Genomic DNA, 26,920 nt, shown 5'->3' on the forward strand with positions numbered 1-26,920 from the left:
CCTGCCATACTAGTTTAAACCCTCTCGAACTACTCGTGCAAAACCTCCACCCAGGACATTGGTCCCCTTCCAGTTCAGATGCAACCTGTCCTTCTTGTACAGGTCCCACCTTCCCCAGAAGGCAAGCCAATTATCTACATATCTGAAGCCCTCCTTCCTACACCAGCTGCGCAGCCATGTGTTAAGCTGCGCCCGCTCCCTGTTTCTCGTCTCGCTATCTTGTGGCACCGGTAGTAAATTAGAGAACACTACTCTGTTCGTCGTGCTTTGCAGCTTCCATCCTAACTCCCTGAAATCACTTTTTATATCCTCGATTCTTTTCCTGGCTATATCATTAGTGCCAATATGTAACAAGATTTCTGGCTGTTCGCCCTCCCCTTTTAGAACCCTATACACCCGATCGGAGACATCCCGGACCCTGGCACCAGGGAGGCAACATACCTTCCGGGAATCCCGATCCTGACCACAAAATCTCCTGTCGGTTCACCTAACTATCGAGTCCCCTACCATGAGTACTTTTCTATTCTGCCCCCTTCCCTTCTTTGCCACAGTGTCAGGCTCAGTGCCAGAGAACTGATTGCTATGGCTTTCCTCTGGTAGGTCATCCTCCCCAGCAGTATCCAAAACGGTATACTTGTTGCTGAGGGGAATATCCACAGGGGATCTCTGCACTGTATGACTGTCCCCTTTCCTCCCCCTAACTGTAACCCATTTATCTTTGTCCTGAGCCTTAGGAGTGACTAAATCGCGGTAACTCATCTCAATTACCCCCTCAGCCTCCCGAATGATCCGTAGTTCATCCAGCTCCAGCTCCAATTCCCTAACACAGTTTTCAAGGAGCTGGGTTATTCTTGAAAGAGGATAATGTGTTAAATATTCTGATGTCTGACATTTTTGATGTTCTGGCACGAGTGGTCAAGTTGTTAACCCTGCATAGTTGTCTCAGGGGTCTTGACAGATACAGGAAATACAATATTGAAAATTTACTTAATACTTGCAAACACTGTTCTCGAAGAACAGTAGTTTCATTCTGGGTTCTTTTCAGAAAGAGATCAGCTGTGCAGCCCTTTCTTACAGACTTCTTGTTCCCTAATTTGCATCCAGTCACTGTTCTGATGAAAGGTTACTGGACTCAAAACGTTAACTCTGCTCTGTTCCCAGAGATGCTACCAGACCCTGTTTTCAGTTTCATTAGCAATTTCTGTCTTTAATTCTCCCTGCAAATAGTTTTTGTTTACTCCTATCAGTCTGAATAGCTTTCAACTGGTTCCTAGGTGGTTCCTGTCAAACAGGTGTGCCCAACAAAACAAGCAGTTATTACCAGTCAAGTGATTTCGATGAAGCCTTGTACAGAAATCTGCAATATCCCATTCAGTTGTGTGTAAGAGCATGTCTGGATATAAAAAATCCGCCTATAATCACAGTAGCCTTTCAACGATCATTATTTTAATAAACTACTCCAGGTATTACCATAAATTTGAAATAAATTCACTTCTCCAAGATCCTTCAAAACCTAAATTGTCCAAGAAATTCTATAAATCAAGGAGTAGAGAGCCTTATCTCCTCTTCCGACTCCATTTTGATTTAGTCTGCTCCTTACCTCTTGCTCATCATTGATGGTCTGTATTGCCCTTGACGGGTTTTGCGTGTAAATTAATCAACTGGAGAACATGGGTGATTTACTGGTTGTGGTTATTATGTGAAAAAGTACCACTGGTAATTTGGTAATGCCAAGAAGAAATATTCAATTGTGTATATGTGATTCTGGACATTAAAAAAAAGCAGTGCTTTGGCTGTCAACACACTGACGCAGACAACCAATCTACTCTGTTAAGTCCCATTTAGAGATGATTTTATTAGTTCTTTCGCAGTCAGTGGAGTAGTAGCACTCACACTCACCTCTATCCCGACCATGGCACCCATTTCCCCTAGGAACCAGTTGAAAGCTATTCAGACTGATAGGAGTAAACAAAAACTATTTGCAGGGAGAATTAAACAATCCAAGCCTTATCTTTGCCATTTATTTATAAACATCAATCAGGTGACTGAAAATAACAGAGATACCGGAAAAGACAGATTATCACATTTTAATGAGGTGCATACAGTTGCTTGAACTGCTTAATTTGTTTTCAGCAGGAATTAATGTCCCTGGTAATACAAATGGGTATTCCAATCTATTTGACATAGTCCACTGTTCAAATTAAGTCTGAACCGTTTGTGTGGTGGGCATTCTATATAGGAGCCTCATTCCTGATGAAACATCGATTCTCCTGCTTCTCGGATGCTGCCTGACCTGCTGTGCTTTTCTCAACTCTGATCTCCAGCATCTGCAGTCCTTACTTTCTCCTATTCTATATAGATATATAATTACATATAGAGATGTAGTCTATGTGCAACAAGAGAAACATTTGGGATTATTTCTCTTTACTATTCAGGATTGGGCATTCAGAACAGAGGCAGAAAGCGACAAAAAGCATATCACATGGAACATAGAGAGACGCTGCTTTATGGAGCCTGAGGCTTTGAGGAGGTAATAGTCATAAGTCAACATAACCAGGAATTGAGATCAGCAGTGTTTATGTGTAATTTGTGAAGTTGAATCCAGCCCAAACTGATAGGGTTAAAATTCTCTGCTGTGGGGTAGCCATAAGATCCTGTATGAAATTGAGCTCAGAGCACAAAACTTGGTTGGAAAATAGAAAATTGCTCTTGACATTGAGAAGCTCGTCACTTATCATCTCACTCGACTATCCCAACTTCACCCTAATGCCCACATCATTCAGCGCTTAGGAAAAATCTACTCTATGTTTTCAATCTACCCATGTCAGTGCCTTTTGAACTCATGAAAATTCATCTTTTTCCAGTTGAGTATCTACACCTTTGATTGTAATTTCTAATAAGTAGCCTAAAACTAATACCATAATCATTAGTCTCCCCATTTCCTCACTTTTTGTTTCCTCTTCACCTCTCTCTTTTTGTCTCCCTTCAACTGCACTGTTAGCAATAAGACCCTAATTCTACGCCTTTGGCTGTTATATAAAATAAACCACTTTTAAGTTGTGTTGCAAAGATGGATGAGGAGGTTCATCTGCTCTAGTTTGGTTATTCACAGGGTAAAAGAGAGGAAAAAAGGAACATTGAATATCTAAGAGGGGTCTTTTTCTTAATTTATAAAAATGAATTTCTTTCAGACTGCAGAAGTACATAGCTGAATCCATGTACATCCCTGTGGAGATCAAGCGTGTACCATTAGCTCCTCCAGCTAAGGCAGGAGGAAAAGCCAGCAAAATTGAAAAGGTCAGTTAATTATTTCCAGAAGTTTATTGAGAAAAAGGTAAGGAAAACATTGAGAGCTTTTTTAGTTGTCCAACATATAAAAATAAAATGGCTGTCTTACTTAACAACTATCCATTTTAAATTCAAAAATGTCTGATCATATTTCCTATTCTAGTAACACCAAGGACATCCACATGGCTTCTGATGTTGCACCAAACAGGGACATGACTTCAAATGTTCTGTGTGTGATTCACTACTATCTAGCCTAGGAAAATAGCTGGCTGTAAAATCTGCATTCCTAGTCCGCAGCATGATTTCTGGGAACTAGGCTGTTACAAAATGATATTCAAGGCAACCTAATAATATTTTCAATTTTTCCTTGTTGCTTACCAATTATGATCATTTCAATCATCCACAAGTTGCATGCAGCAGACAAATATCATTGGCTGTATTCAGTAATGCTTCCCAAAGTTTTTCATTTGTGTATACCCCTGAAATATCAATTTAGATCATTTAAGTTTCACTGTGAAGAAAGGATATCAGCCTGCTTATATGTAGGTGATTGGATTACTTGCAATAATTGTAAAGAAAAAGCCAAACGTGAAATTTGGCTGAAGAGGCATCACAGTGGCTCAGTGGTTAGCACTAATGCATGAAAGTGCCAGGGATCCAGATTCAATTCCAGCCTCCGGCAACTGTCTGTGTGGCGTTTGCATATTCTCCCTGTGTCTATGTGGGTTTCCTCTGGGTGCTTCGGTTTCCTCCCACAATCCAAAGATGTGCAGGTTAGATGAATTGGTCATGCTAAATTGCCCATAGTGTTCAGGGATGTGTAAGTTAACTGCATTAGTCTGGGATAAGTAGAGGATAATAAGGTAGGGGAATGGGACTGGGTGGGTTACTCTTTGGAGGGTCAGTGTGGACTTGTTGGGCCAAAAGGCCTGTTTCCACACTGTAGGGATTCTATGATTTGATGAAATTTGCCTTTGAGCAGTCAGTGGATGAAGTGAACATGTTCAGCTGCTTCTATTCATAACATCAATAGCTTTTCCTTTGTAACATAATGTCTGATGCCAATAAAATGTGGACATATTTTCGCAGTTATTTTGTCTTTCTCCTCTGAGTGCTTATTTGTTTAATCATTGTGTAGCATATCCTCAACAACTGCCATAAGCTGGAAATTGACTTTAGTAAAGGACAACTCTGTTATTTTTAATACAGTACCATATTAGCAAGTTTTGAAAAGATATGTAGCTCAGGTTGATGTTCTGGATGTAGGTTTGCTCACTGAGCTGGAAGGTTCATTTTCAGATATTTTGTCACCACACTAGATTACATCATCAGTGAGCCTCTGGTGAAGCACTGGTGTTAGTGACCCGCTTTCTACTTAAGTGTTTAGGTGATGTCATTTCCTGTGGCAGTGCCATTTCCTGTGGCGATATCATTTCCTGTTCTTTTTCTTAGAGGATGGTATATGGGGTCCAAGTCGATGTGTTTGCTGGTAGAGTTCCGGCTGGAATGCCATGCTTCTAGGAATTCTCGTGTGTGTCTCTGTTTGTCTTGTCTTAGGATGGATGTGTTGTCGCAGTTGAAATGGTGTCCTTCCTCATCTGTATGTAAGGATACTAATGAGAGTTGGACATGCGTTTTGTGGCTAATTGATGTTCATGTATCCTGTGGCTAGTTTTCTGCCTGTTTGTCCAATGTAGTGTTTGTTACAGTTCTTGCATGGTCACTTACATGACCCACTCTCACTAATATCCCTACATACAGATGAGGAAGGACACTACTTCGACTGGGACAACACATCCATCCTAGGACAAGCCAAACAGAGATACACACAAGAATTTCTGGAAGCATGATATTCCAACCAGAACTATATCAACAAACACATCAACTTGGACCCCATTTACTACGGGGAGTAAGTGAGAACTGCAGATGCTGGAGATCAGAGCATAAAAATGTGTTGCTGGAAAAGCGCAGCAGGTCAGGCAGCATCCAAGGAGAAGGAGAAGGAACCTGAAGAAGGGCTTATGCCCGAAACGTCGATTATCCTTTTCTTGGATGCTGCCTGACCTGCTGCACTTTTCCAGCAACACATTTTTAACCCCCATTTACCACCCCCTGAGAAAAATAACAGGAAATGACATCAACACAGGAAATGGCATCACCACAGGAAATGGCATCACCAACCCAAGGAAACCTAAACACTTAAGTAGAAAGTGGGTCACTAACACCAGTGCTACACCGGAGGCTCATTGATGATGTAATCTAGTATGGTGACAAAATGTCTGAAAATGAACCTTCCAGCTCAGTGAGCAAACCTACATCCAGGACATCAATCGGAGCTACAAATCTTCTCAAAACTTGCTAATATGGTACTGTATTAAAAATAACAGAGTTGTCCTTTACTAAAGTCAATTTCCAGCTTATGGCAGTTGTTGAGGATATGCTACAGCTGAAAATGTGTTGCTGGAAAACGCAGCAAGTCAGGCAGCATCCAGGGAACAGGACAATCGACGTTTCGGGCATAAGTCCTTCTTCAGGAATGAGGAAAGTGTGTCCAGCAGGCTAGATAAAAGGTAGGGAGGAGGGACTTTACTCCCCGTAGTAAATGGGGTCCAAGTTGATGTGTTTGTTGATATAGTTCTGGTTGGAATATCATGCTTCCAGAAATTCTTGTGTGTATCTCTGTTTGGCTTGTCCTAGGATGGATGTGTTGTCCCAGTCGAAGTAGTGTCCTTCCTCATCTGTATGTAGGGATATTAGTGAGAGTGGGTCATGTAAGTGACCATGCAAGAACTGTAACAAACACTACATTGGACAAACAGGCAGAAAACTAGCCACAGGATACATGAACATCAATTAGCCACAAAACGCATGTCCAACTCTCATTAGTATCCTTACATACAGATGAGGAAGGACACCATTTCAACTGCGACAACACATCCATCCTAAGACAAGACAAACAGAGACACACACGAGAATTCCTAGAAGCATGGCATTCCAGCCGGAACTCTACCAGCAAACACATCGACTTGGACCCCATATACCATCCTCTAAGAAAAAGAACAGGAAATGATATCGCCACAGGAAATGGCACTGCCACAGGAAATGACATCACCTAAACACTTAAGTAGAAAGCGGGTCACTAACACCAGTGCTTCACCAGAGGCTCACTGATGATGTAATCTAGTGTGGTGACAAAATATCTGAAAATGAACCTTCCAGCTCAGTGAGCAAACCTACATCCAGAACATCAACCTGAGCTACATATCTTTTCAAAACTTGCTAATATGGTACTGTATTAAAAATAACAGAGTTGTCCTTTACTAAAGTCAATTTCCAGCTTATGGCAGTTGTTGAAGATATGCTACACAATGATTAAACAAATCCGCACTCAGAGGAGAAAGACAAAATAACTGCGAAAATATGTCCACATTTTATTGGCATCAGACATTATGTTACAAAGGAAAAGCTATTGATGTTATGAATAGAAGCAGCTGAACATGTTCACTTCATCCACTGACTGCTCAAAGGCAAATTTCATCAAATTGGTGATGTAACGTTTGAAAACGAACCTTCCAACTCAGTGAGCAAACTTACATTCAGAACAGTACCATATCTGTGTTGAGGATTTTTTTTAACAGTTGGATGTGCACAATACATTCATCATTTTGACAAATAACATTATTTCTGTATTTTATATTTCAAAAAATTGTGTTTTCTCTTGTCCTGTCTCTCAGTTAGTTGTTACTTGCTGCCTACATTAATCATCTATATTAGTGCTTAGTATATTAAGAATCTATAATAGGAGTCAGGTTTTCAGTTCTAGTGTCCGATCTGGCCTATGAATTATATACTGAAGTCTTTTAGGTTTTTAAAGCAAATGAACTCAGTGTATGAGAGAGATAGCAGAGAAATCCATTCAAAAGAAGGGAATGGACAATAAATGCTGACATAGTTAGCAATGCCCAAACCCACAAGGAATTTTAAAGAAAAAGAAGATACTGTTGTAGTTGTAATGTGGTGGCAGCACCACATCAACAACAGTGATGTGCTGGAAACACTCAACATTCCCAGCATCAAAGCCTTCCTGCTACAAAGCTAAATGCATTGGGTGGGTCATCCTGGCTAGATGGAGGAGAGTTGCCTGTCCAATATCAGGAGATACAGGGAACTGACCATTTATAAACAGAAAAGAGGGCCCTCCAAATAAACGTTTGAAGGACTTTCTGAAGAAGTCTCTCGAAGTACCACAAAGACCATCACTAATGGGTGATGCAGGCCATAACTCATGATGTCTGGAGCTGCTATGTTGGGAGTTGCACAGTCACCTTTGAGACTGATTGATTGGAAAGAAAGGCAAAAGGAAAATGAGGATGGATGTAATCTACACCTTCATTTCCACCCAAAGGAAGAGAATCTGCAGATCATGGATATACCTGATTAGCCAGCGGAGGGCCTGCTTAATTCAACGTTCCTAAAATCTTTCTTTGCAAAGAAAGGCCACAAAAGGGATATGTAAAAGGATACAAGTGGGACTGATTTGTAGAAGGAGCTGTAAGACTGAGTAGTTAATAAAACTCTATCTGCAAAGAAAAGTGTCTTGGTTTTTGTATCTAAATGGTTTGGATACAAAAATTGAGATAGATTACTGAGTAAGAGGACCGAGTGTAGCATGAAAATAGATTCTATTTCAATTTCTCTAAAGACTCTTTGCAGTGATTGTTATTTTTTATTTGCAGACAGATGAAGAAGGACCTATCTCATTTCATGGAGTAGCATATGTAAATATGGCTCCTTTATTGTATCCAGGTGTGAAGCGGATTCGAGGAGCATATCAAATCCTCCCTTATAATGAGTTTGATATATTAGAAAAGGTAACATTAATGTAGTAATATTCTGTAATGCACATTGTATTGGAAAAGAATGTCAAGATAGATTATGGGTCAAGAACTCCCTATACATATTTCTACTCATCACATTCGGTAAGGACAAAACAAGAGACGTCCCCTTTCTCTGTCTGAAACAGGTGCCAGGTGTCTCTGTGTGTGACTATTGGGCTAGTTACCTATTTTCAGAAAAACTCTGTAAGATTGGTATCTTGAGGACATCAATAGTTTTCAGGAAACCTCATCCAGTGATCACCTGCAACAAAGAAGGTAAATAAATTATTGGAATGTGGAGCTGGAAGAAGCAAAGCATTAAAATAGATAGTCACTACTTCCATGTCTTCTGTTAATCCACTCCCAACTCGATCCCCAGTCCTTGGCTCTGATCTCCCTTTCATCATGACTCTGGTTTTGTGGTTCCCCTGTCACTGACTGCATAATTTCCAACCCTTGCAATACAATCCAGTTACCAGTTCCAACCCAGGGTTTGAATGCTGTTGGCACCTGTTCCCAGGGCTACCACAGCCCAAACCTCAGGCAGAGCGATGGAGGAGAAGGAAAGCAAGCAAGCAAGTTCTGCACTCCAGACTGCAATATCTTGTGAGGTTTCCTTCCCTATGTACCCCAAGATTTATGCTTTCAGAATCAGCATGGTCACTATATGAAGGGCCACGGCAGAAGCCCGCAAACTCAAGTAGATATTATCTGATGACGAACCCAAACTTTGACTTTCCTTCACCACAGACTCTTTAAACTTTGCCATAAGCATTGAAAAGGCTCAAAGTACCAAGGCTTATCGTAAGAAAATAAGAAGAAGGAGTAGGATTAGGCAATTCAGCCTCTCGATTTTGCTTTGCCATTTAATGCAGTCATGGCTGATCTCATCTCAGCCTCAACTCCACTTTTCTGCCCACTCCCATTACTAATTCAAAATCTGTCTATCTCCTCCTTAAACATATTCAATTTACCACACAGACTTCGGAGTTGTTGGATGGATAATAAACTGTGCCCCTCACATGCAAAAAATCATTATGGTTCAATATCTGGGCAGTGACTTTGTCATTTTTACAAGTTTATATTGCAAGAATTTCTGAGAGATGTGTGTTGCTTAATACTACTGATTACACAAAACCAAAAGATTTTTATTTCAATAATGCTTTTCATGACCCCCAGACATTGTTGCTTGAAAAATAGGAATATTGCAGAATTGTGGACTGGGAAAAAGAATGCACTTGTATTTACATCGTTAAAAATCACACAACACCAGGTTATAGTCCAACAGGTTTAATTGGAAGCACTCTAGCTTTCAGAGCGACGCTCCTTCATCAGATGGTAGTGGAGGGCTCAATCCTAACACACAGAATTTATAGCAAACATTTACAGTGTGATGTAACTGAAATTATACATTGAAAAATTGATTGTCCGTTAAGCCTTTCATCTGTTAGAATACAGTGATAGTTTCACTTCTTTCATGTGTAAATCACAAAATCTTTTGTTTAAAAAGTTGCATTCTCGGGTTAGCTGTTAACAATGGTGATAGCTAGACAATATGTTGAATGTGTTGACCCCTGTGTTCTCTGTCTATGCCATGATGTTTAGATTGATTCTAATCTAAAAAGTGAGATAACGGAGTTTTACATAAATTCATGCAGTTTTTGAGCTCAGAGTTCTACATGAATTCATGCAGTTTTTGAGCAAAGTACAATGTAACCCTGAAAGTACAAATTCACCCCTCAAAATATATGTGTGCATGTGGGTCTTTGTCTGTCTTTGTGTGTGTCTGTCTGGGTTGGGGGTTGTGAGTGTGAGAAAGTGTATGTGTGGGTACCGAACTTAGCTATCAGCCTCTGCTCGGCCACTTTTCTCTGCTGCCTGTCCCGAAGTCCACCTTGGAGGATGGTCACCCGAAGGTCCGAGGCTGAATATCCTGGACCACTGAAGTGTTCCCCAACTGGGAGGGAACCCTCCCGTCTATTGATTGTTGTGCAGTGCCCATTCATCCGTTGTCGTAGCCTTTGCTCGGTTTCCCCAATGTACCATGCCTCCGGGCATCCTTGCCTACAACGTATAAGTAGACAACATTGACTGAATCACATGAGTACCTGCCATGTACAAGGTGGGAGGTGTCCCCACGCGTAATGGTGGTATCTATGTCCACACTCTGACACACTCTGTCTTGCAGCGCCTACCGTGACAGGGTTATATGGAGTTGTCCTGAGAGCCACATTTACATAGTGTCTTTCATGTACTTCTAATGTCATAAAGCGCTTCATAACCAATTAAATCTTTCTGAAGCACAGTTAGTGTTATAATCTAGGGAAACATGGAAGTCAATTTTCAAACAATAAGGTCCCTCAAACACAATAAAATATATTTTGTTGAGTTAGTTTAGGAATTGGTGAGAATACTTGGAGAAATGGAGCAGTCGTTAGCACTGCTACCTCAGTGCCAGGGACCAGGTTCGATTCCAGCCTCAGACGACTGTGTGTGGAGATTACACTTTCTCTCCATGTCTCCATGGATTTCCTCCAGGTGCTCTGGTTTCCTCCCAGATTCCAAAGATGTGCAGGTCAGTTAATTGGCCATGCTAAATTGCCCATAGTGTTCAGAGATATGTAGGTTAGGTGCATTAGTCAGGAGTAAATATAGGTTAATAGGGTAGAAGAATGGGTGTGGAGGGTCGGTGTGGACTTGTTGGGCCAAAGGCCTTGTTTCCACACTGTAGGGATTCTATGATTCTATGAAATCCACTACTCTTCAAAAATGCCATAGAATTTTTAATGCTCATCTGAGAGGACAGTTCACACCTCATTCCTCTCAAAAATGACACTTCAGCAATGCAACCTATCTTGAATCAAGGGGCTGAGTGTACAGTTGTTAAATTAGCTAATGATGCAAAATATAGATAGGAAACCAAGTTGTGAAGATGACATAAGGACTCTGCAAATGATTTACATAGATGAAGTGATTGGGTAAAAGTGCTTCAGACGGAGTATGATTGAGAAAATGTGCTCATGTCCATTTTCATTGGAAGAATAGAAAAGTAGCACGTTATTTAAATAGGGAAAGACTGCAGAAATCTAAGATACAGAAAGATCTAGGTGTCCTGTTATACAAATTGAAGAATTTATTATGCAAGTATGGCAAGTGATTAAGAAGGCAAAGAGAATGTTGTTGTTTATTGCAAGAGGATTGGAATATAAAAGTAGAGAATGTTTTGTGCATGGTGTTGATGCAGTCATCATGGAGTACTATTTACAATTTTAATCTTAATGTGTTGGAAGCATTTCAGAGAAGGTTCAGTCAGCTAATACTAAAGATGGAAGTGAATTGTCTTTTGAGAAAAGAGTGGAAAGGCTGGTCCTGTATGCATTAGGATTTAGGAGACTGATCTTCTTGAAATACAGTGTTTTGAGGGGACTTGACAGATGTTTGATGAAAGGATGATTCCCCTTCACTGTGGAACAGACAAGAACTAGGGGACATAGTTTTCTTTTGTACAAACAAGGTATTCCATTTGAAACAGGGGTGAGAAGAATTATTTTCTCTCAAAAGGATAGTGGAAGCTTCAGCACTCCCCCAGAGAACAATGGAAGTGAGGTCATTAAATACATTTAAGGTAGAGATAGATAGATACTTGTCTAATGAGGGTTTCAAATGTTATTGAGGGTAGTCAAGAATGTGGAGTGTGGGCCACAATCAGATCAGCCATGATGTTATTGAATAGTAGAAGGGCTTGAAGGACCAAATGGCCTCCTTGTGCTCCCAATTTTTATGTCTGTATGTTCATTACACTCATTGAGAGCTAGATTAAAGCTTCTGGAATGGAGATTGATGCCATGACCTCTGTTTTAAAGTTGTGACAGCCTCCTCTGAGGCAGGTGTGATATTTAAAAGAGCACCTTAACTAATTGTTTTGGTCTAATATTTAGATACTGGTGGTATAAATTTGAGTAAATTATGGGAAAAGTAAACACAAGGCACTTGTGACTGATGACAAAAATAAGAAAACCAAAACAGAAATAGGATTAGGCTATTTTATCCCTCAAGACTGTTCTGTTATTCAATATCATGACTGACAAATTACCTATCCATATATCTTCCTTTAGTCCACATCCCACATACCTTTGGTTAACAAAAATCTACTATCCTCAGATTGGAAATTCACAATTGAACTAGCTTTGGTTGCAGTTTGTGGTAGATCACACCAAACCCCTTATCACACTACCATATTGGGCAAGAATATCATGTGCGACACAAATGAGAAAAAAGGCAGTAGAGAAATTAATATGGTGAGAAATTTTAAGCTACCACTTTCAAGTTAAAATCAGTTAAAAAAATGATGCCAATCAGTTCAGTAAATTTTCAGAAAACTCTCAGGTTTTAGAAAAGAAGCTTTTATATTCCATCTTAATATATATTTCCATATGGCATAAGTTCTTTTGTTCATATGTTTATTGTGTATGATTCAGACAAGACGTAAGAACCGGGAAGCTTCTGGTGTTCAAGGTGGATTGAAGGGTGCAGCTTCACATCCCAAAAATGCCTTTAATAAGATTAGAGATGATAGAGGACCAAAGGAAGTATATAAAAAGGTATGATTAATGCCATTGCCAAATCTTGCATTGCTCTCACAAGTCAGTGTTTCCTTCAAAGTGAACAGTGTCTTCACTGTTACAAAGCCATTAATGCTGTTTATTATTCTCATCCACTGTGCAGTGCTATTTTTTATCCTTTCCATCATTACTTGATTATGCTGTGCTGTAGCTTGTTATTTTCACTCAACATACATTACAAGGGATTCAGACCTTATTGCTGGAGTTTACCTCAGGTTTCACAAAACATTTATGGCATGGCAGCTTGGCCCATAATGTCTATGTCAATGGAAAACCACCATCCAGCCAAATCTCAGTGTCCATTGCTTGGTCCATATCCATGTAGATTATAGCACTAGCACATCTCCATTTTTTAAATGCAAAGCAAGTTTCTGCTTCCATTACTCGTGCAGGCAGCAAACTAACCTCTGGGCATAAGCAATTCCCAAATCTACTCCTTATCCTTCTGCCAATTACTTGAATTCTCTACTCCCTGGTTAATGACCTCTCTGTTCCACTCTCTCGGCCTCTCATAATTTGGTACACCTTAATTAAATCTGCCCTCAGCTTCTTCTGTTCTAAAGAAAATATCCTTGGATTTATCCAGTCTTTTCTCATTCTGTTTTGAAGATCATATGACCATAAGACATAGGAGTGTAAGCAAGGCCATTTGGCCCATTGAGTCCACTCCGCCATTTAATCATGGCCGATGGGCATTTCAATTCCACGTAATCGCACTCTCCTCATAGCCCTTAATTCCTTGCAAGATCAAGAATTTATCAATCTCTGCCTTGAAGACACCCAACATCCCAGCCTCCACTGCAATCCATAACAATGAATTCCAAGGGCCACCACTCTCTAGCTGAAGAAATGTCTCCTCATTTCCGTTCTAAATTGACCCCCTCTAATTTTAAGGCTGTGCCCATGGGTTCTAGTCTCCCCGCCTAACAGGAACAACTCCACAGCATCCATCCTTTCTAAACCATACATTATCTTGTAAGTTTCTATTAGATCTCCTCTCAACCTTCCAAACTCTAATGAATACAATCCCAGGATCCTCAGCTAATCATCATATGTTAGGGCTACCATTCCAGGGATCATCCGTGTAAATCTCCACTGGACATGCTCCAGTGCCAGTATGTCTTTCCTGAGGTGTGGGGTCCAAGGTTGGACACAATATATTCTAAATGGGGCCTAACCAGAGCTTTATAAAGTCTCAGAAGCACATCGCTGCTTTTACATTAGATAAATGACAACATTACATTTGCTTTCTTAATCATGGACTCAACCTGCAAATCAACCTTTAGACAATCCTGGACTAGCGGTCCCAGATCCCTTTGTACTTCGGCTTTATGAATTTTCTCACCAACTAAAAACATAGTCCATGCCTGTATTCTTTTTTTCCAAAGTGCAAGACCTCGCACTTGCTCACGTTGAATTTCATCAGCCATTTCCTGGACCACTCACCTAAACTGTCTAAATCTTTCTGCAGCCTCCCCACCTCCTCAGAACTACCTACCTGTCTGCCTAACTTAGTATCATCGGCGAACTTCGCCAGGATGCCCCCAGTCCCTTCATCCAGATAATTAATATATAAAGTGAACAGCTTTATATGGCCCCAATACTGAACCCTGCGGGACCCCACTTGTCATCAGCTGCCATTCCGAAAAAGAACCTTTTATCCCAACTCTGCCTTCTGCCAGACAGCCAATCCCCAATCCATACCAGTAGCTCACCTCGAACACAATGGGCCCTCACCTTACTCAGCAGCCTCCCGTGAGGCACCTTATCAAAGGCCTTTTGGAAGTCTAGATAGATAACATCTACCAGGTTTCCCTTGTCTAACCTACTTGTTACCTCTTCAAAGAATTAGTCTCTATCTCTGACAATATCTTTATAAATCTCCTCTGAACCCTCTCTAGCGCTATCCATAATGCAGAGACCAGAAGTCCATGCATGTTCCTTAACTGGACTAACTGGGATTTCATCAGGAACTGGGATAAACTCTCTCCTTTTATATTCTGTGCCTCAGCCGCAAAAGGAAAGTATCCCATATGTCTTCTTAGCAATCTTATCTATCGATCCTATTACCTTCAGGAATCTGTGGGCGTGCACTCCTAGGCCCTTTTGCTGTTCCTCCACTCTTTTCCAGAATCTTATAATTTATTGTGCAATCCCTTGCCTTGTTTGCCCTTTAAAAATGTGTTATCTAACACATGTTTGGACTGAATTCCATTGTCACTTTTCTGGTTTCTTGACCAATCCATTGGTTTCTTCCTGCAGGTGACAGCTGTCTTCCTTACTATTGATAATATATCTAAATGCTGTATCATGACTGTTACTTTGCTGTAAATTACTTCACTGTGCCCTTTACATTTAAATCTGTGTATCTGTGTGCAAAAAAATCCCAATCAACCACCCCACTTCACTTCCTCGACAATAAGCTAATTTGGATTCAAATTACCACTTGCCCTTGTATCCCATGGGATGTTAAAATTAAATAATAATGGAAATGCATCTGCATTAAAAACTTCAACACAAGTATAGTTTTTGTTTATACAAGGCGATGGCCTAGTGATATTATGGCAAGAATGTTAATCCAAAACTCAGCTAATGTTCTGGGCACCTAGGTTCGAATCCCACTATGTCTGGAATTAAGAATCTACTGATTGTCAGAAAAACCCATCTGGTTCACTAATGTCCTTCAGGGAAGGAAATCTGCCATCCTCACTGGTCTGGCCAATATAAATCTCCATACCCATAGCAATATGGATGACTCTCAACTGCCTCTGAAATCGCCTACCTAAGTCATTTGGTTGTAATCGCGAATGAAGTCTCGACAAAGAAATGAAATCAGATGGACATTGACCACAGGCACTGGAAATGACAATGGCAAAAACAGTTCTGTCGATCCTACAAAGCCCTCTTCATTATCATCTGGGGGCCAGTACCAAAAATGGGAGAGCTGTCTCACAAGCAACAGCCTGACATAGTCATACTCACAAAGTCATATCTTACAGACAATGTCACAGACACCACCATCACCATCCCTGGATATGTTCTGTCCCAGCAACAGGACAGAGCCAGCAGAGGTAGCGGCGCAGTGCTGTACTGTCAGGAGGACACTGTGCTCCCTTGGCTGATGAATCATTATTCCTCTGTGTTGAACAACACTTGGAGGAATTGCTGGAGGTGACAATGGTGGAAAACGTAGTGTTCGTGGGCAGATTTCAGTGTCCAGCACTAAGAGTGGTTTGGTAGCAGCGCCACTGATCTAGCTGGTCAGGTCCTAAGACTGGGTCTGCGGCAAGAAGTAAGGGAACCAATAAGAGGGAAAAACATACTTGACCTCAGCCTTACCAATTTGTCGGCTGCAGATGCATCTATCCATGATAGTATTAGTAAGAGTAACCACCGCACAGTCCTTATGCAGGTGAAGTCCTGTTTTCACATTGAGAATACCCTCCATCATGCTGTCTGGGACTATTACTGTGCTAAATGGGATAGACTTGGAACAGATCTAGCAACTCAAGCCTGCACATTCCTGAGGCACTGTGGGCCATCAACAGCAGCAGAATTATACTCCAGCACAATATGCAACCTCATGGCCCAATATATCGCCCACTCGGCCATTACCATCAAGCCAGGGGATCAACCCTGGTTAAATGGAGAGTGCAGGAGAGTACACCAAGGATACCCAGAAATCAGGTGTCAACCCAGTGAAGCTACCAAACATGATGAATTGCATGTCAAACAGCATAAGCAGCAATTGATAGACAAAGCTGAGCAATCCCACAACTAATGGATCAGATCTAAGCTCTACAATCCTGCCATATACAGTATGAATGATGGCTCCACAAATATCTCCATCCTCAAAGATGAAAATGCCCAGCACATCAGTCCAAATGAAAAGGCTAAAGCATTTACACCAAGCTTCAGCCAGAAGTACCAAGTGTATGATCCATCTGAGCCCCCTCCAATAGTTCCCAGTCTCACAGATGCCAATTCGATTCACTCCACATGATTGGAGACATTGGATTCTGCAAAGGCTCTGGGCCCTGACAACATTTCATAGTAGTGAACTTGCCACTCCCCTAGCCAAGCTCTTCCAATACAGTTACAACATGAGCATCTCCACGACAATATGGAAAATTGCCCAGGTTTTACACAAAAAGTAGGACAAATCCAACCCGGCCAATTGAGTCTACTCGCAATGGAACATATCATCAACAGTTACCATCTCCAATAGAGTCATAGTCACACAGTCATACAGCACCGAAATAGACCCTTCAGTCCAACTTGTCCATGCTGACCAGGTATCCCAAACATAACTAGTCCATTTGCCTGTGTTTGGTCTATATCCCTCTAACCCTTTCCTATTCATATACCTGTCTAAATGTCTTTTAAATGTTGTATTTGTACCTAACTCTCTCGTACTTCCTCTGGCAGCTCATTCTATATACGCAGGACCCTCTGTGTGAAAATGTTGCCCCTCAGATCCATTTTAAAATCTCTCCCCTCTCACTTTAACATAGTTCCTCGAGTTTTAGACTCCCCTACCCTTAGAATAAGACCTTGGCTATTCACCTTATCTATGCCCCTCATGATTTTATAACTTCGAAAAGGTCACCCCTTAGCCTCGATGGTCCAGGGAAAAATTATCCAGCCTCTTCTTATAACTCAAACACTCCAGTACAGACAACATTCTTGTAAATGATCTCTGTACCCTTTCTAGTCTCGCACAGCCGAACATGACATCCCAACTCCTATACTGAAAGCTCTGACCAATGAAGGCAAGTGTGCTGAATGCTAACTTAATCACCCTGGCTACCTGTGACACAACATTCAAAAAGCTATGCACCTGAACTCCTTGTCGCTCTGTTTGACCACACTACCCAGGGCCCTACCATTAACGGTATAAGTTTTGCTCTTGTTTGTTTTACCAAACTGCAATACCTTGCATTTATCCAAATTAAACTCCAACTACCACTTCTCAGCCCATAGGGCCAATCGATCAAGATCCCTTTGTTACCTTATGTAGCCTTCTTCACTGTCAACAATACCACCAATCTTGGTGTTATCCAAAAAATTTACTAACCATGCCTCCTAAATTCTTTTCCAAATCGTTTATATAATGATAAACAAAAGTGGACCCAGCATCGATCCTTGCGGAACACTGCTAGTCACAGGCCTCCAGTCTAAAAAACAATCCTCCATCACCACCCTCTGTCTCCTACCGGCAAACCTTCACCACCCTGTCTACACGTGAATCTAACCACTGCTCCTTGACATTCAATGGTGTTACAGTCACTATCACTGAACTCCCCACTGTCACCATCCTGGTGGTTACCATTAACCAGAAACTCAACTGGACTCGACACATAAACACAGTGACTACTAGAGCAGGTCAGGTATTGTGGCAAGTAACTCACCTCCTGACTTTCCAAATCCTGTCCACCGTCTACAGGCACAAATCAGGAGTGTAATGAAATACTCTCCATTTGCCTGGGGATGGATGCAGCTCTAACAACACTCAAGAAGCTTGGTAACAAAAACAGCTGCTTGAAAGACACCACATCCTCAAGCATCCATTCTTTCCACCACCAATGTTCAGTAGCAACAATATGTATTATCTACAATTCAGAAATTCACCAAAGATCCTTAGTCAGCAACTTCCAAACTCAAGACTATTTCAATCTAGAAGGACAAGGACAGCAAATACAAGGGAACACCACCATCTTCAAGGCTCCCTTCAAGCCACTCACCATTCTGACTTGGAAACATATCACCATTCCTTCACTGTCACTGGGTCAAAATCCTGGAATTCCTTCCCTAAGGGCATTGTGGGGTCAACCTATAGCACTTGGATGCAAAGAAAGTAGCTCACTATCATCTTATCAAGGGCAACTAGAGATGGGCAATAAATGCTGGCCAGCCAGCAATGCCCACAACCCATAAAATTGATTGAAAACAAACTCATAACTGTAGAGCACAAATTTGTCCCAAACTGATGGAAAATCATTCTAACTCACATTTCCATCAGTTTGACTAAATTTCAGTATTAGAATGAAATTATTGTACATGTGCCTTGCCTAAAAGCCCAAAATATTTGATATTCCATATGTTAGGACAGACCCCTCTATTCTAGAATTTTTTGTATTCAAAAGCTGCAGGTGTCATCTTTACCTTAAAATGGGACTTTGAATCAAAGGCTTTGGATGGTACAACTTGAAGGCAACAAACCATAAAGAAAATCTTTGTATCTGAATTATTACAGACTATCCCATGATACTTGAAGTTAAATTTAAATTTCATCAAAAGTTGTTTTCCTAGGACACTGTTCGAATTTGGCCTTGGTTGGCATTTGTTTGATTTAGTTTAACAAATCACTTAAGAGTTTCTCATCTGATTATCCCGATGCAACATTGATTCTAAAAATAAGGTCCTGCTTTTCTTTTAAAGGATGAAAAGCAATTCCTGGCTATGATACAGTAGATGTCCTTGTTTTCCTTCTTTCTGGGATGTTTTGTAGTGATCTAGAAGGTTGTATTTCCTTTTCTGTTTCATGTTAACTTTTACTATTGCCCACCTGTAGAACTCAGTAAATTTGAAGTCAATTTTGACGGATCATGTGTTGGAGTCAGAAGTGCCAAGTGTAGCTAATGTGGAAGGAGAGGTAGGTTAAAATAGCACAACTTGCACTGATTGGCAGCTATGCATGTATTTTTGTCACAAATTGAATATATGGTGCTTTTGAATTGCACGGGAATTTTCTTTTGCACATCTTGCTCTTCTGGTCATTCTGTCACTCTGATAAAATCACTCTATTATTGTCCAATCTCCTGTTAACTTGCCATTTATATCTCCTTCTTTCTCTTGTTCTTGTCCCTTTGCATGGAGCAATTCCTAATATGAATAGACTGGTTGAAGTACTATAGATGGTTACAGGATAATCAAGCAGGTTATGGGTGCAGCTCCAACAACATTCAAGACGCTTGACACCATCCACGAGCAGCTCACTTGATTGACACCACATCTGCAAGCGTCCACTCCCTCCATGTCTGCCGCTCAGTTTAGCAATGTGTACTATCTACAAGATGCATTGCAGAAATTCACCAGAGATCCCCAGACAGCACTTTCCAAACCCATGATCACTTTCATGGAGAAGGACAAGAGCAACAGATACATGGGAACACCACCACCTGCAAGTTCCCCTCCAAACCACTCAATGGATCAAAAATCCTGGAATACCCTCCCTAAGGACATTGTGGGTCTGCCTACAGCATGTGGACTGCAACAGTTCAAAAAGGCAGCTCACCTCCACCTTCTCAAAGACAACCAGGCAATAAATGCTGGTCAGCCAGCAATGCCCACGTCTCATGAATAATAAAAAAAAGAAAAATAATTGAATAAAAAGCATTTTAAATGTGAGGTGTTGAGGGACTGAGAAACAGTGCAGGTTAATGAAATGAGAATAATAAGTGGGTAGGATGATTCAAGTTAGGAGGAGCAGAGGTTTAGTTGAACTGTGCTCTAACACAATGGACTGGGGAAAGTGGAATTTAGGATCCAGCCAGCGACTTCAGATGAAAGAGTGGGAAAGAAGAGGATGTTTTCTTTGAGGGGGGTGCCCTGAACTGATACCCCACTCTTGGTCCTAGTATCCCTGATCCCTCCCTGATCAAAATCCCCAGATGTATTTGAGTTTAGAATTCATTTTGTCTCCCCTCTTGGGGTTCCTTCCAACAGTATCCATTACTTACTTATAGTGCTGGTATACTCAGGAAATTAGAAAAGTCAGCCACTCTCAAGGCTTGATGCTGCTCCCATATTACTGCATGACTATTGCTACAGGGCAGCCTCTTTTTTACGTGGCCAGCTGAAGACTGCATTGGCAAACAAGACAACCCCCATAAACCCCAGCAAAATTCACCTTCTGTGTGTAGTTTACTTCTCCAAATTTAAGAAAGGATACACCTGTATTGGAAGTAGTACAGTGAAGGTTCAGTAGATTGTAACAAAAACAGAAATGCTGGAGAAAAATCAACAGGTCTGGCAGCATCTATGTCGAGAAAGCAGAGGTCAATGTTTTGGGTCTCTGTTTTGTGTCTGATTTCCAGCATCTGCAGTTATTTTGTTTTTGTTTAGTGTTTCACTAGATTGGTCACTGAGATGAGGGGCCACCTTATGATTACAGTCTGAGTAAATTGAACGTCCATTCTCTGGAATTTAGAAGAATGAGAGGTGATCTCATTGTAATGTGCAGAATTCTGAAGAAGCCTGCTAAGGTGAGGTTGACTGATAGTTTCTGCAGTTAGGAAAATGTAAAATATGGAGGTGCAGTCTCAGGATAAGGAGACTTCCATTAGGAATGAGATGTGAGGAAATTACTTCACTAAAGGGGTTGCGAATTCTTGAGTCTTCAGAGATTGTGGATGTTCCCATGTTGAATACACTTAAAGTAGTAGAAAGTAAGAACTACAGATGCTGGAGATCAGAGTCGAGAGTGTGGTGCTGGAAAAGCACAGCAGGTCAGGCAGCATCCGAGGAGCAGGAGAATCAACATTTCGGGCATATGTCCTTCCTCAGGAATGAAGGCTTATGCCCAAAACATTGATTCTCCTGCTCCTCGGATGCTGCCTGACTTGCTGTGCTTTGCCAGGACCAAACTCTCGACTGTGAATACACTTTTAAAGCTGGGAAAAACAGGTGTTTTTCTTAAGGAATAAAAGAACGTGGGAAAGTGGAATTAAAGCCTGAGATCAGCAATGATTGTACTGATGGCAGAGCAGGCTCAACAGGCCACATTGTATTGTTGCTGCTATTTATTGTGCCTTTGTGTGCACACACTTATTCAGAGTGCTCCTCGTGTGCTTCATGCAGGTTTGCTACATGCCAAGCAATGAATGGGTAATGCCCGGTAGTAGGGGAATCCAAGCCATTACAGTAATCAGGTGTTCAGAAATTGTGTTGTTGTCTCTCATTGGTGGTGTCAATATCTGTGATGCATTAAATGTGGATATCAGATTAGTTGCTGCTCCTTCTTTCATTCTGAAAATCCATTTATCTTTTAATCTGTCAAGAATTAGTTTGTGGGCGGCACGGTGGCACAGTGGTTAGCACTGCTGCCTCACAGCGCCAGAGACCCGGGTTCAATTCCCGCCTCAGGTGACTGACTGTGTGGAGTTTGCACGTTCTCCCTGTATCTGCGTGGGTTTCCTCCGGGTGCTCCGGTTTCCTCCCACAGTCCAAAGATGTGCAGGGTCAGGTGAATTGGCCATACTAAATTGCCCGTAGTGTTAGGTAAGGGGTAAATGTAGGGGTATGGGTGGGTTTCGCTTTGGCGGGTCGGTGTGGACTTGTTGGGCCGAAGGGCCTGTTTCCACACTGTAATGTAATCTAATCTAATCTAATCTAAACTCAAAACTATATACTTGCATTACAGCAATATGTAGAAGCTAGGTCATACATCGTTCTGGAGTTTACTTTGTCAAAACCTTTGGTGCAGAAGCGACTCCGTGAGGAACTTGTTCAAAGGTAACATTTCAGTCTGAACAGAGCACATTCATAATTCTTTATGATGTGAAAATTAATATCTTATTGATAAACTTGTGATAATATATAAAATGTATTTCTTTATTCTTCGTTTGATAGGTTCTAGGGAGTGCAATCAAGCATGTGGTATGAAAATTATCTATACTAGCTGTGACGCATGTGGATCTCCAACTCCCATGTCAGAACATGCAACATTATGTTAGCGAGAGCACCTCCATTTTGTTATTGGGGGATGTTACTTCTGGTTTCTGTCTCAATTTATTGTGATGTGAACTTTTGTAAGAATTGAAACCAAACAATTAAGCAATCAATCTCACTTATTCGCTGCTAACTCATTATCATCTTCACTCAGGGGACTCAATTTCAAACTTAATAATTCTCTTTTTGCTGATAAATATGGAAAGACACTGTTTGAATTAGCTAATGTAACCTGGATGCCAGTTGAGGCACTACAATTGAGTTCAGAGTCTGTGATATACAGAAGGGGTCTTGTGGTGTAGTGGTAGTGTCCCTGGGTTCAAGTCCCACCAGCTCTAGAGCTGCGTCAAACAGGTTTGAACAGGTTGATTAAAAAAACATTTGTGATCTACAGAAGAGAGAATCTATATCTATTTCTTGTTCTAATCACTAATCTTAGAACATTGCTGTTCTAATCCAGATAGCCAGGCAGTAAACAATAAAACTGGAGCATAATCTTGGCACACTTCAAACCTAATAAATAGTTTCTGTTTGTTTTGATATATCAGAGCATAATTGAATCCCAGTTAGCACTCACAGCCTGAATACAAATAAACCAATTAATACACCATTAATGCCTACTAGAGATGTGCATGTTTAAACTTGTATTTATTTAATCTATTTTTCTAATCAACTATTCAGAGATGTGATTACACACTCTGGAGCAGCTGGGACTTGAACCTTGGCCTCTCGGTGCAGGGGCTGGGATAATACTGTTGTTGCACAAGGGCCACCAACCCATTTAAATATTGGCTGAGAACAGGATTGGCCTCACCTGTGATAACCCTGACTGTTGAGCATCTGATAATCATACTGTCAAATCACTGATGAAGAATGACAACCACAGCGAGATACCAATAGGCTCTGGTGCCAATGGAGCAATACAACGACAGTTGTCAACACTTACTATGCAGGAATAGTAGAAAATTTGACAAATAAATGAATAGATGCTAAAATTTGAGTTATACCAGAAAACCATATGTTAACTTTCTTTAGTGTAACAATGCAAATTCTCATGAATTATTTGTGTGTCTCTCTCTCTTTCGCACATAGGGTCGCGGAGATAATTCCCCCTCGGCCATTATTCCCTCGTAGAACAGGTGGAGCAGATAAGGTATGTAGAAGAACTGGAAATGGATGTTTATAAGCAATAGTACACCTTTTCTTGGATGTTTGGAACAAAGTAGCACACTGAATTTATTACCGAATCCATTATGAAGTATTTTAATTTGTCTCCCTAAGCTAAAAGCATTGTCTGGTCAATACAACAAATGATTTGCTTCTCGGTTTTTATCAATTGAGGTTTGTAACAGAATTCCAATAATTGCTGTTTTTTCATACATTACTAATTTTATTTCAGGATACTTAATTTTCCAATATCCAGTGTCTGCAATAATACGATTTTAAACATTTAGTGATTGTATCTCATTCACATGACCATATTATGTAAACAGCTTATGTGGAACCATTGCTGGCTGTGATGAAAAACTGGACAGCCTTTCAAAGAGCTGGCACAGGCACCAATGGATCCTTGCATTCCTTGTTTTTTTTCCCCTCATACCTCGTAGTGGAAGTTGCAAAGCAAATGTGAAACAATTTAGGGTTTTTCAAATATATTATGGCAGCAATTCATTATTACAGAATACTATTTGATGACACTAAGTAGTGAATCCATAGGAGTTCTTTTTTGTGCTTTATGCCAATTTATTCTGTTCAGAAATAGAATATCGGGGTAAGCTTTATTCTAATAAATGTTGATCACATTTGTATGTTTATTACATGTTACAGGCTGTAGCTGACTACCACGATCAGATAATCAGTGTAGCTAAAATCATCATGGATGAATATCTAGAAATGTTTGGACAAAAACTAACTGAAGGAAAACTCTCACAGGAATACCAGGACCAGGAGGAGCGCAAACATAAACTAATATTTGAGTTGAACACTTCAGGAAAATACTTTGCCTTTAAGGAACAGCTTAAGGTAGTGCTGTTTGCATATCTAGCTTTTAATATTTGAATATGGCATTGCTGAAAATCAAGCTCTATCAGCTATATTTAGGATATACTCTATCCACCCATTTAGCAGAAATTGTGGCAAAGTGGCAATGTCATTGGACTAGTAAACTACAGCCTCATATTAATGCCTTGGGGCCATGGTGCCTCTTGGAGATGCATCAATCCATTGGAACATTCTATCTTGTAATCACTAAAAACATTAGTGAAATAATAACGTGATAGTTTCCCAAATTGAAAGAAATTTGTGATTCAGATTTTACTGTAAACAACAAAAATAATGATGCTTGACCCTGACCTTCAAGGAAGCTGCTGTAGTGCTCGAGTCATCTCCATATTAAGGAGTTTATCTTTCCTGATATCTTTGTGGTTCTGGTGTCAATTGTACGGGATCTCTGCATCCAACAAGCATCAGATTGAAGGATTCTCAGACAGCAAACTAGGAAGTAAACTGCATTCATTATCCTTCACCTTTTATTTTATAGTGAGCAAAATAAAGAATGAGACATATGCACGCGAAAATGTCATAAACTAACTTTTCAAATCCAAAAATGTATGTATTTTTATCATCGTGGAGAAATCTGACATTCCACAAATATAAAATTAAGTTTTTGGGCAATAATTAGGACAAGATACAAAATTTAAATCCAATTACATCACATTAAACAAGGTGTTAATTTGGGGGATTTTGTACAAAGATTAGTTCAATTGAAAAATGTAAAATCACATTAATTCAACCAATTTCTAATCCCTGGGATTTAAAAGCATTCTTTGTGGAGAAGCACTGAATAAAATGATAGCCAGCTATGGTTTTACACTCTTAACTGCACCTGTGGAGTTTCTGTCAGTTTCACAGACATAATGAGTCTGTCTCACATTTATGACAAATGTGAGCACTGAAACTTACATCATCATTACTAACCGCAAAATATTTCTGGAGATAAAATGTAAAATTCTGAACTTCTAATTTCCTACTCCAGCATGCAGTTGTGAAAATTGTGCGTGAGAAGTATTTGCGGACTGTGGCCTTTGAGAATAGAGAACAGCTTCAGACATTCCTGAACAAATTGTATATTTACTTGGTGGATCAGATGCACTGTTGCTTGCACAAGGTAAGGAATACCTGGAGAGGACAAATAGCCTAGCACAAACTTGAAGCAATGTTTAATTCTAAATCTCCTTTATTTCCTCAATCAAAAACCTGAGGCCGTCCACTCTATGTTAGCAAATTCTTAGCCAAACTCTATCAAGATCTATGTGAGATAAAAGTCACCGATGCAATTATCCCATGTGTTTATTTAAAATACAGAGTTTAGTAGAAAAGAAGCTTTTGTATTATTTGCAACCTCAATAGCAATGGTCAGCAAACAGGCAGCTGCTGACAGTTGATAAGTGGGAGGGGTTTTGGCAAGTGGGCGGTAAATAAAATGTTAGTAGGCTACTTAGTTGTATTAAACTGCTAAAAACATCTCAAAAAGCTACTCGGTTGTATCAAACTGCAAAACATCGGAAAAAAAACCTGCTACCAAGGGAGCAGCAATGTCAAACTTAGTCCTGTCAACCCTGTAAAGTCCACCTTACCAATATGTGAGGGCTAGTGCAAAAACTAGGGAAGCTGTCTCACAGACGAGTCAAACAGCAGTCATTTTACAGAAAACAAAAAATGCTGGAGATCACAGGCAGCATCCATGGAGAGAGAGCAAGCTAACGTTTCGAGTCAAAATGACTGGCCATTTTAACACAGCATCCTGTTTACCTACCCACCTGTCTATCCTCAGTGTGCCGCAATGTTCTAGGGAATCACAATGCAAACTGGAGGAATAACATCTCATCATCAGACCAGACACTTTACAACCTTTTGGATTTAATACTGAGTTCAGCACCTTCAGATTGTGAACCCACTCCCATTCCCACCCTTCCTTTTAGCTTTATTGATTGTATTCTCTGTCACCATGTCCTCTCTCATTTTACCCCCAACCACCACTCCAGTGGGACTGTCTGTTCTTTCCTGTCTGGCAGTTTGGTGCACCATTATTCTGCCATTCTTATATTCTGATCATTTAATTTGCAGTATCAGCACCCTTTCACCCCCAGCACTCCACACTCCCTGTTGTGCCCCCTGCACACACACCCCCCTCCACACACAACTATTGCATAAATGCTATCCCCTCCAAACTTCACAAAACATTACCTTGCTCTCTCTCCATGGATGCTGCCTGACCCACTGTGTCTCCAGCAATTTTTATTTTCAGTACAGATTCCAACATCTGCAGTAATTTGCTCCTACAACCAATTTATAGACCATGTCCCAATCAACACCATCGCTATCCCTGGCTATGTCAGCAGA

The 26,920-nt window shown here is 40.6% G+C and overlaps 1 protein-coding gene and 1 long non-coding RNA gene across 3 annotated transcripts in view; one reads left to right on the forward strand and one right to left on the reverse strand.

Moving 5' to 3' along the window:
• Window positions 1-26,920, forward strand: part of cfap70 (cilia and flagella associated protein 70) — a 93,912-nt gene that overhangs the window by 16,248 nt on the left and 50,744 nt on the right. For both annotated transcript variants that reach the window (XM_043712078.1, XM_043712079.1), the window contains exons 8-16: window positions 2,436-2,530; window positions 3,192-3,297; window positions 8,025-8,159; window positions 12,644-12,766; window positions 19,362-19,442; window positions 22,212-22,303; window positions 23,612-23,672; window positions 24,347-24,541; window positions 25,554-25,685. In XM_043712078.1, the coding sequence (XP_043568013.1) occupies window positions 2,436-2,530; window positions 3,192-3,297; window positions 8,025-8,159; window positions 12,644-12,766; window positions 19,362-19,442; window positions 22,212-22,303; window positions 23,612-23,672; window positions 24,347-24,541; window positions 25,554-25,685 (1,020 nt within the window). The remainder of the gene's footprint in view (window positions 1-2,435; window positions 2,531-3,191; window positions 3,298-8,024; window positions 8,160-12,643; window positions 12,767-19,361; window positions 19,443-22,211; window positions 22,304-23,611; window positions 23,673-24,346; window positions 24,542-25,553; window positions 25,686-26,920) is intronic.
• LOC122560878 overlaps window positions 1-26,920 on the reverse strand; it is a 51,674-nt gene that overhangs the window by 6,788 nt on the left and 17,966 nt on the right. The window contains exon 2 of the long non-coding RNA XR_006314836.1: window positions 8,351-8,427. This is a non-coding gene — a long non-coding RNA (uncharacterized LOC122560878). The remainder of the gene's footprint in view (window positions 1-8,350; window positions 8,428-26,920) is intronic.

The sequence above is a fragment of the Chiloscyllium plagiosum genome, chromosome 21 (assembly GCF_004010195.1).
Source record: "Chiloscyllium plagiosum isolate BGI_BamShark_2017 chromosome 21, ASM401019v2, whole genome shotgun sequence".
NCBI classification, from domain to species: Eukaryota; Metazoa; Chordata; class Chondrichthyes; order Orectolobiformes; family Hemiscylliidae; genus Chiloscyllium; species Chiloscyllium plagiosum.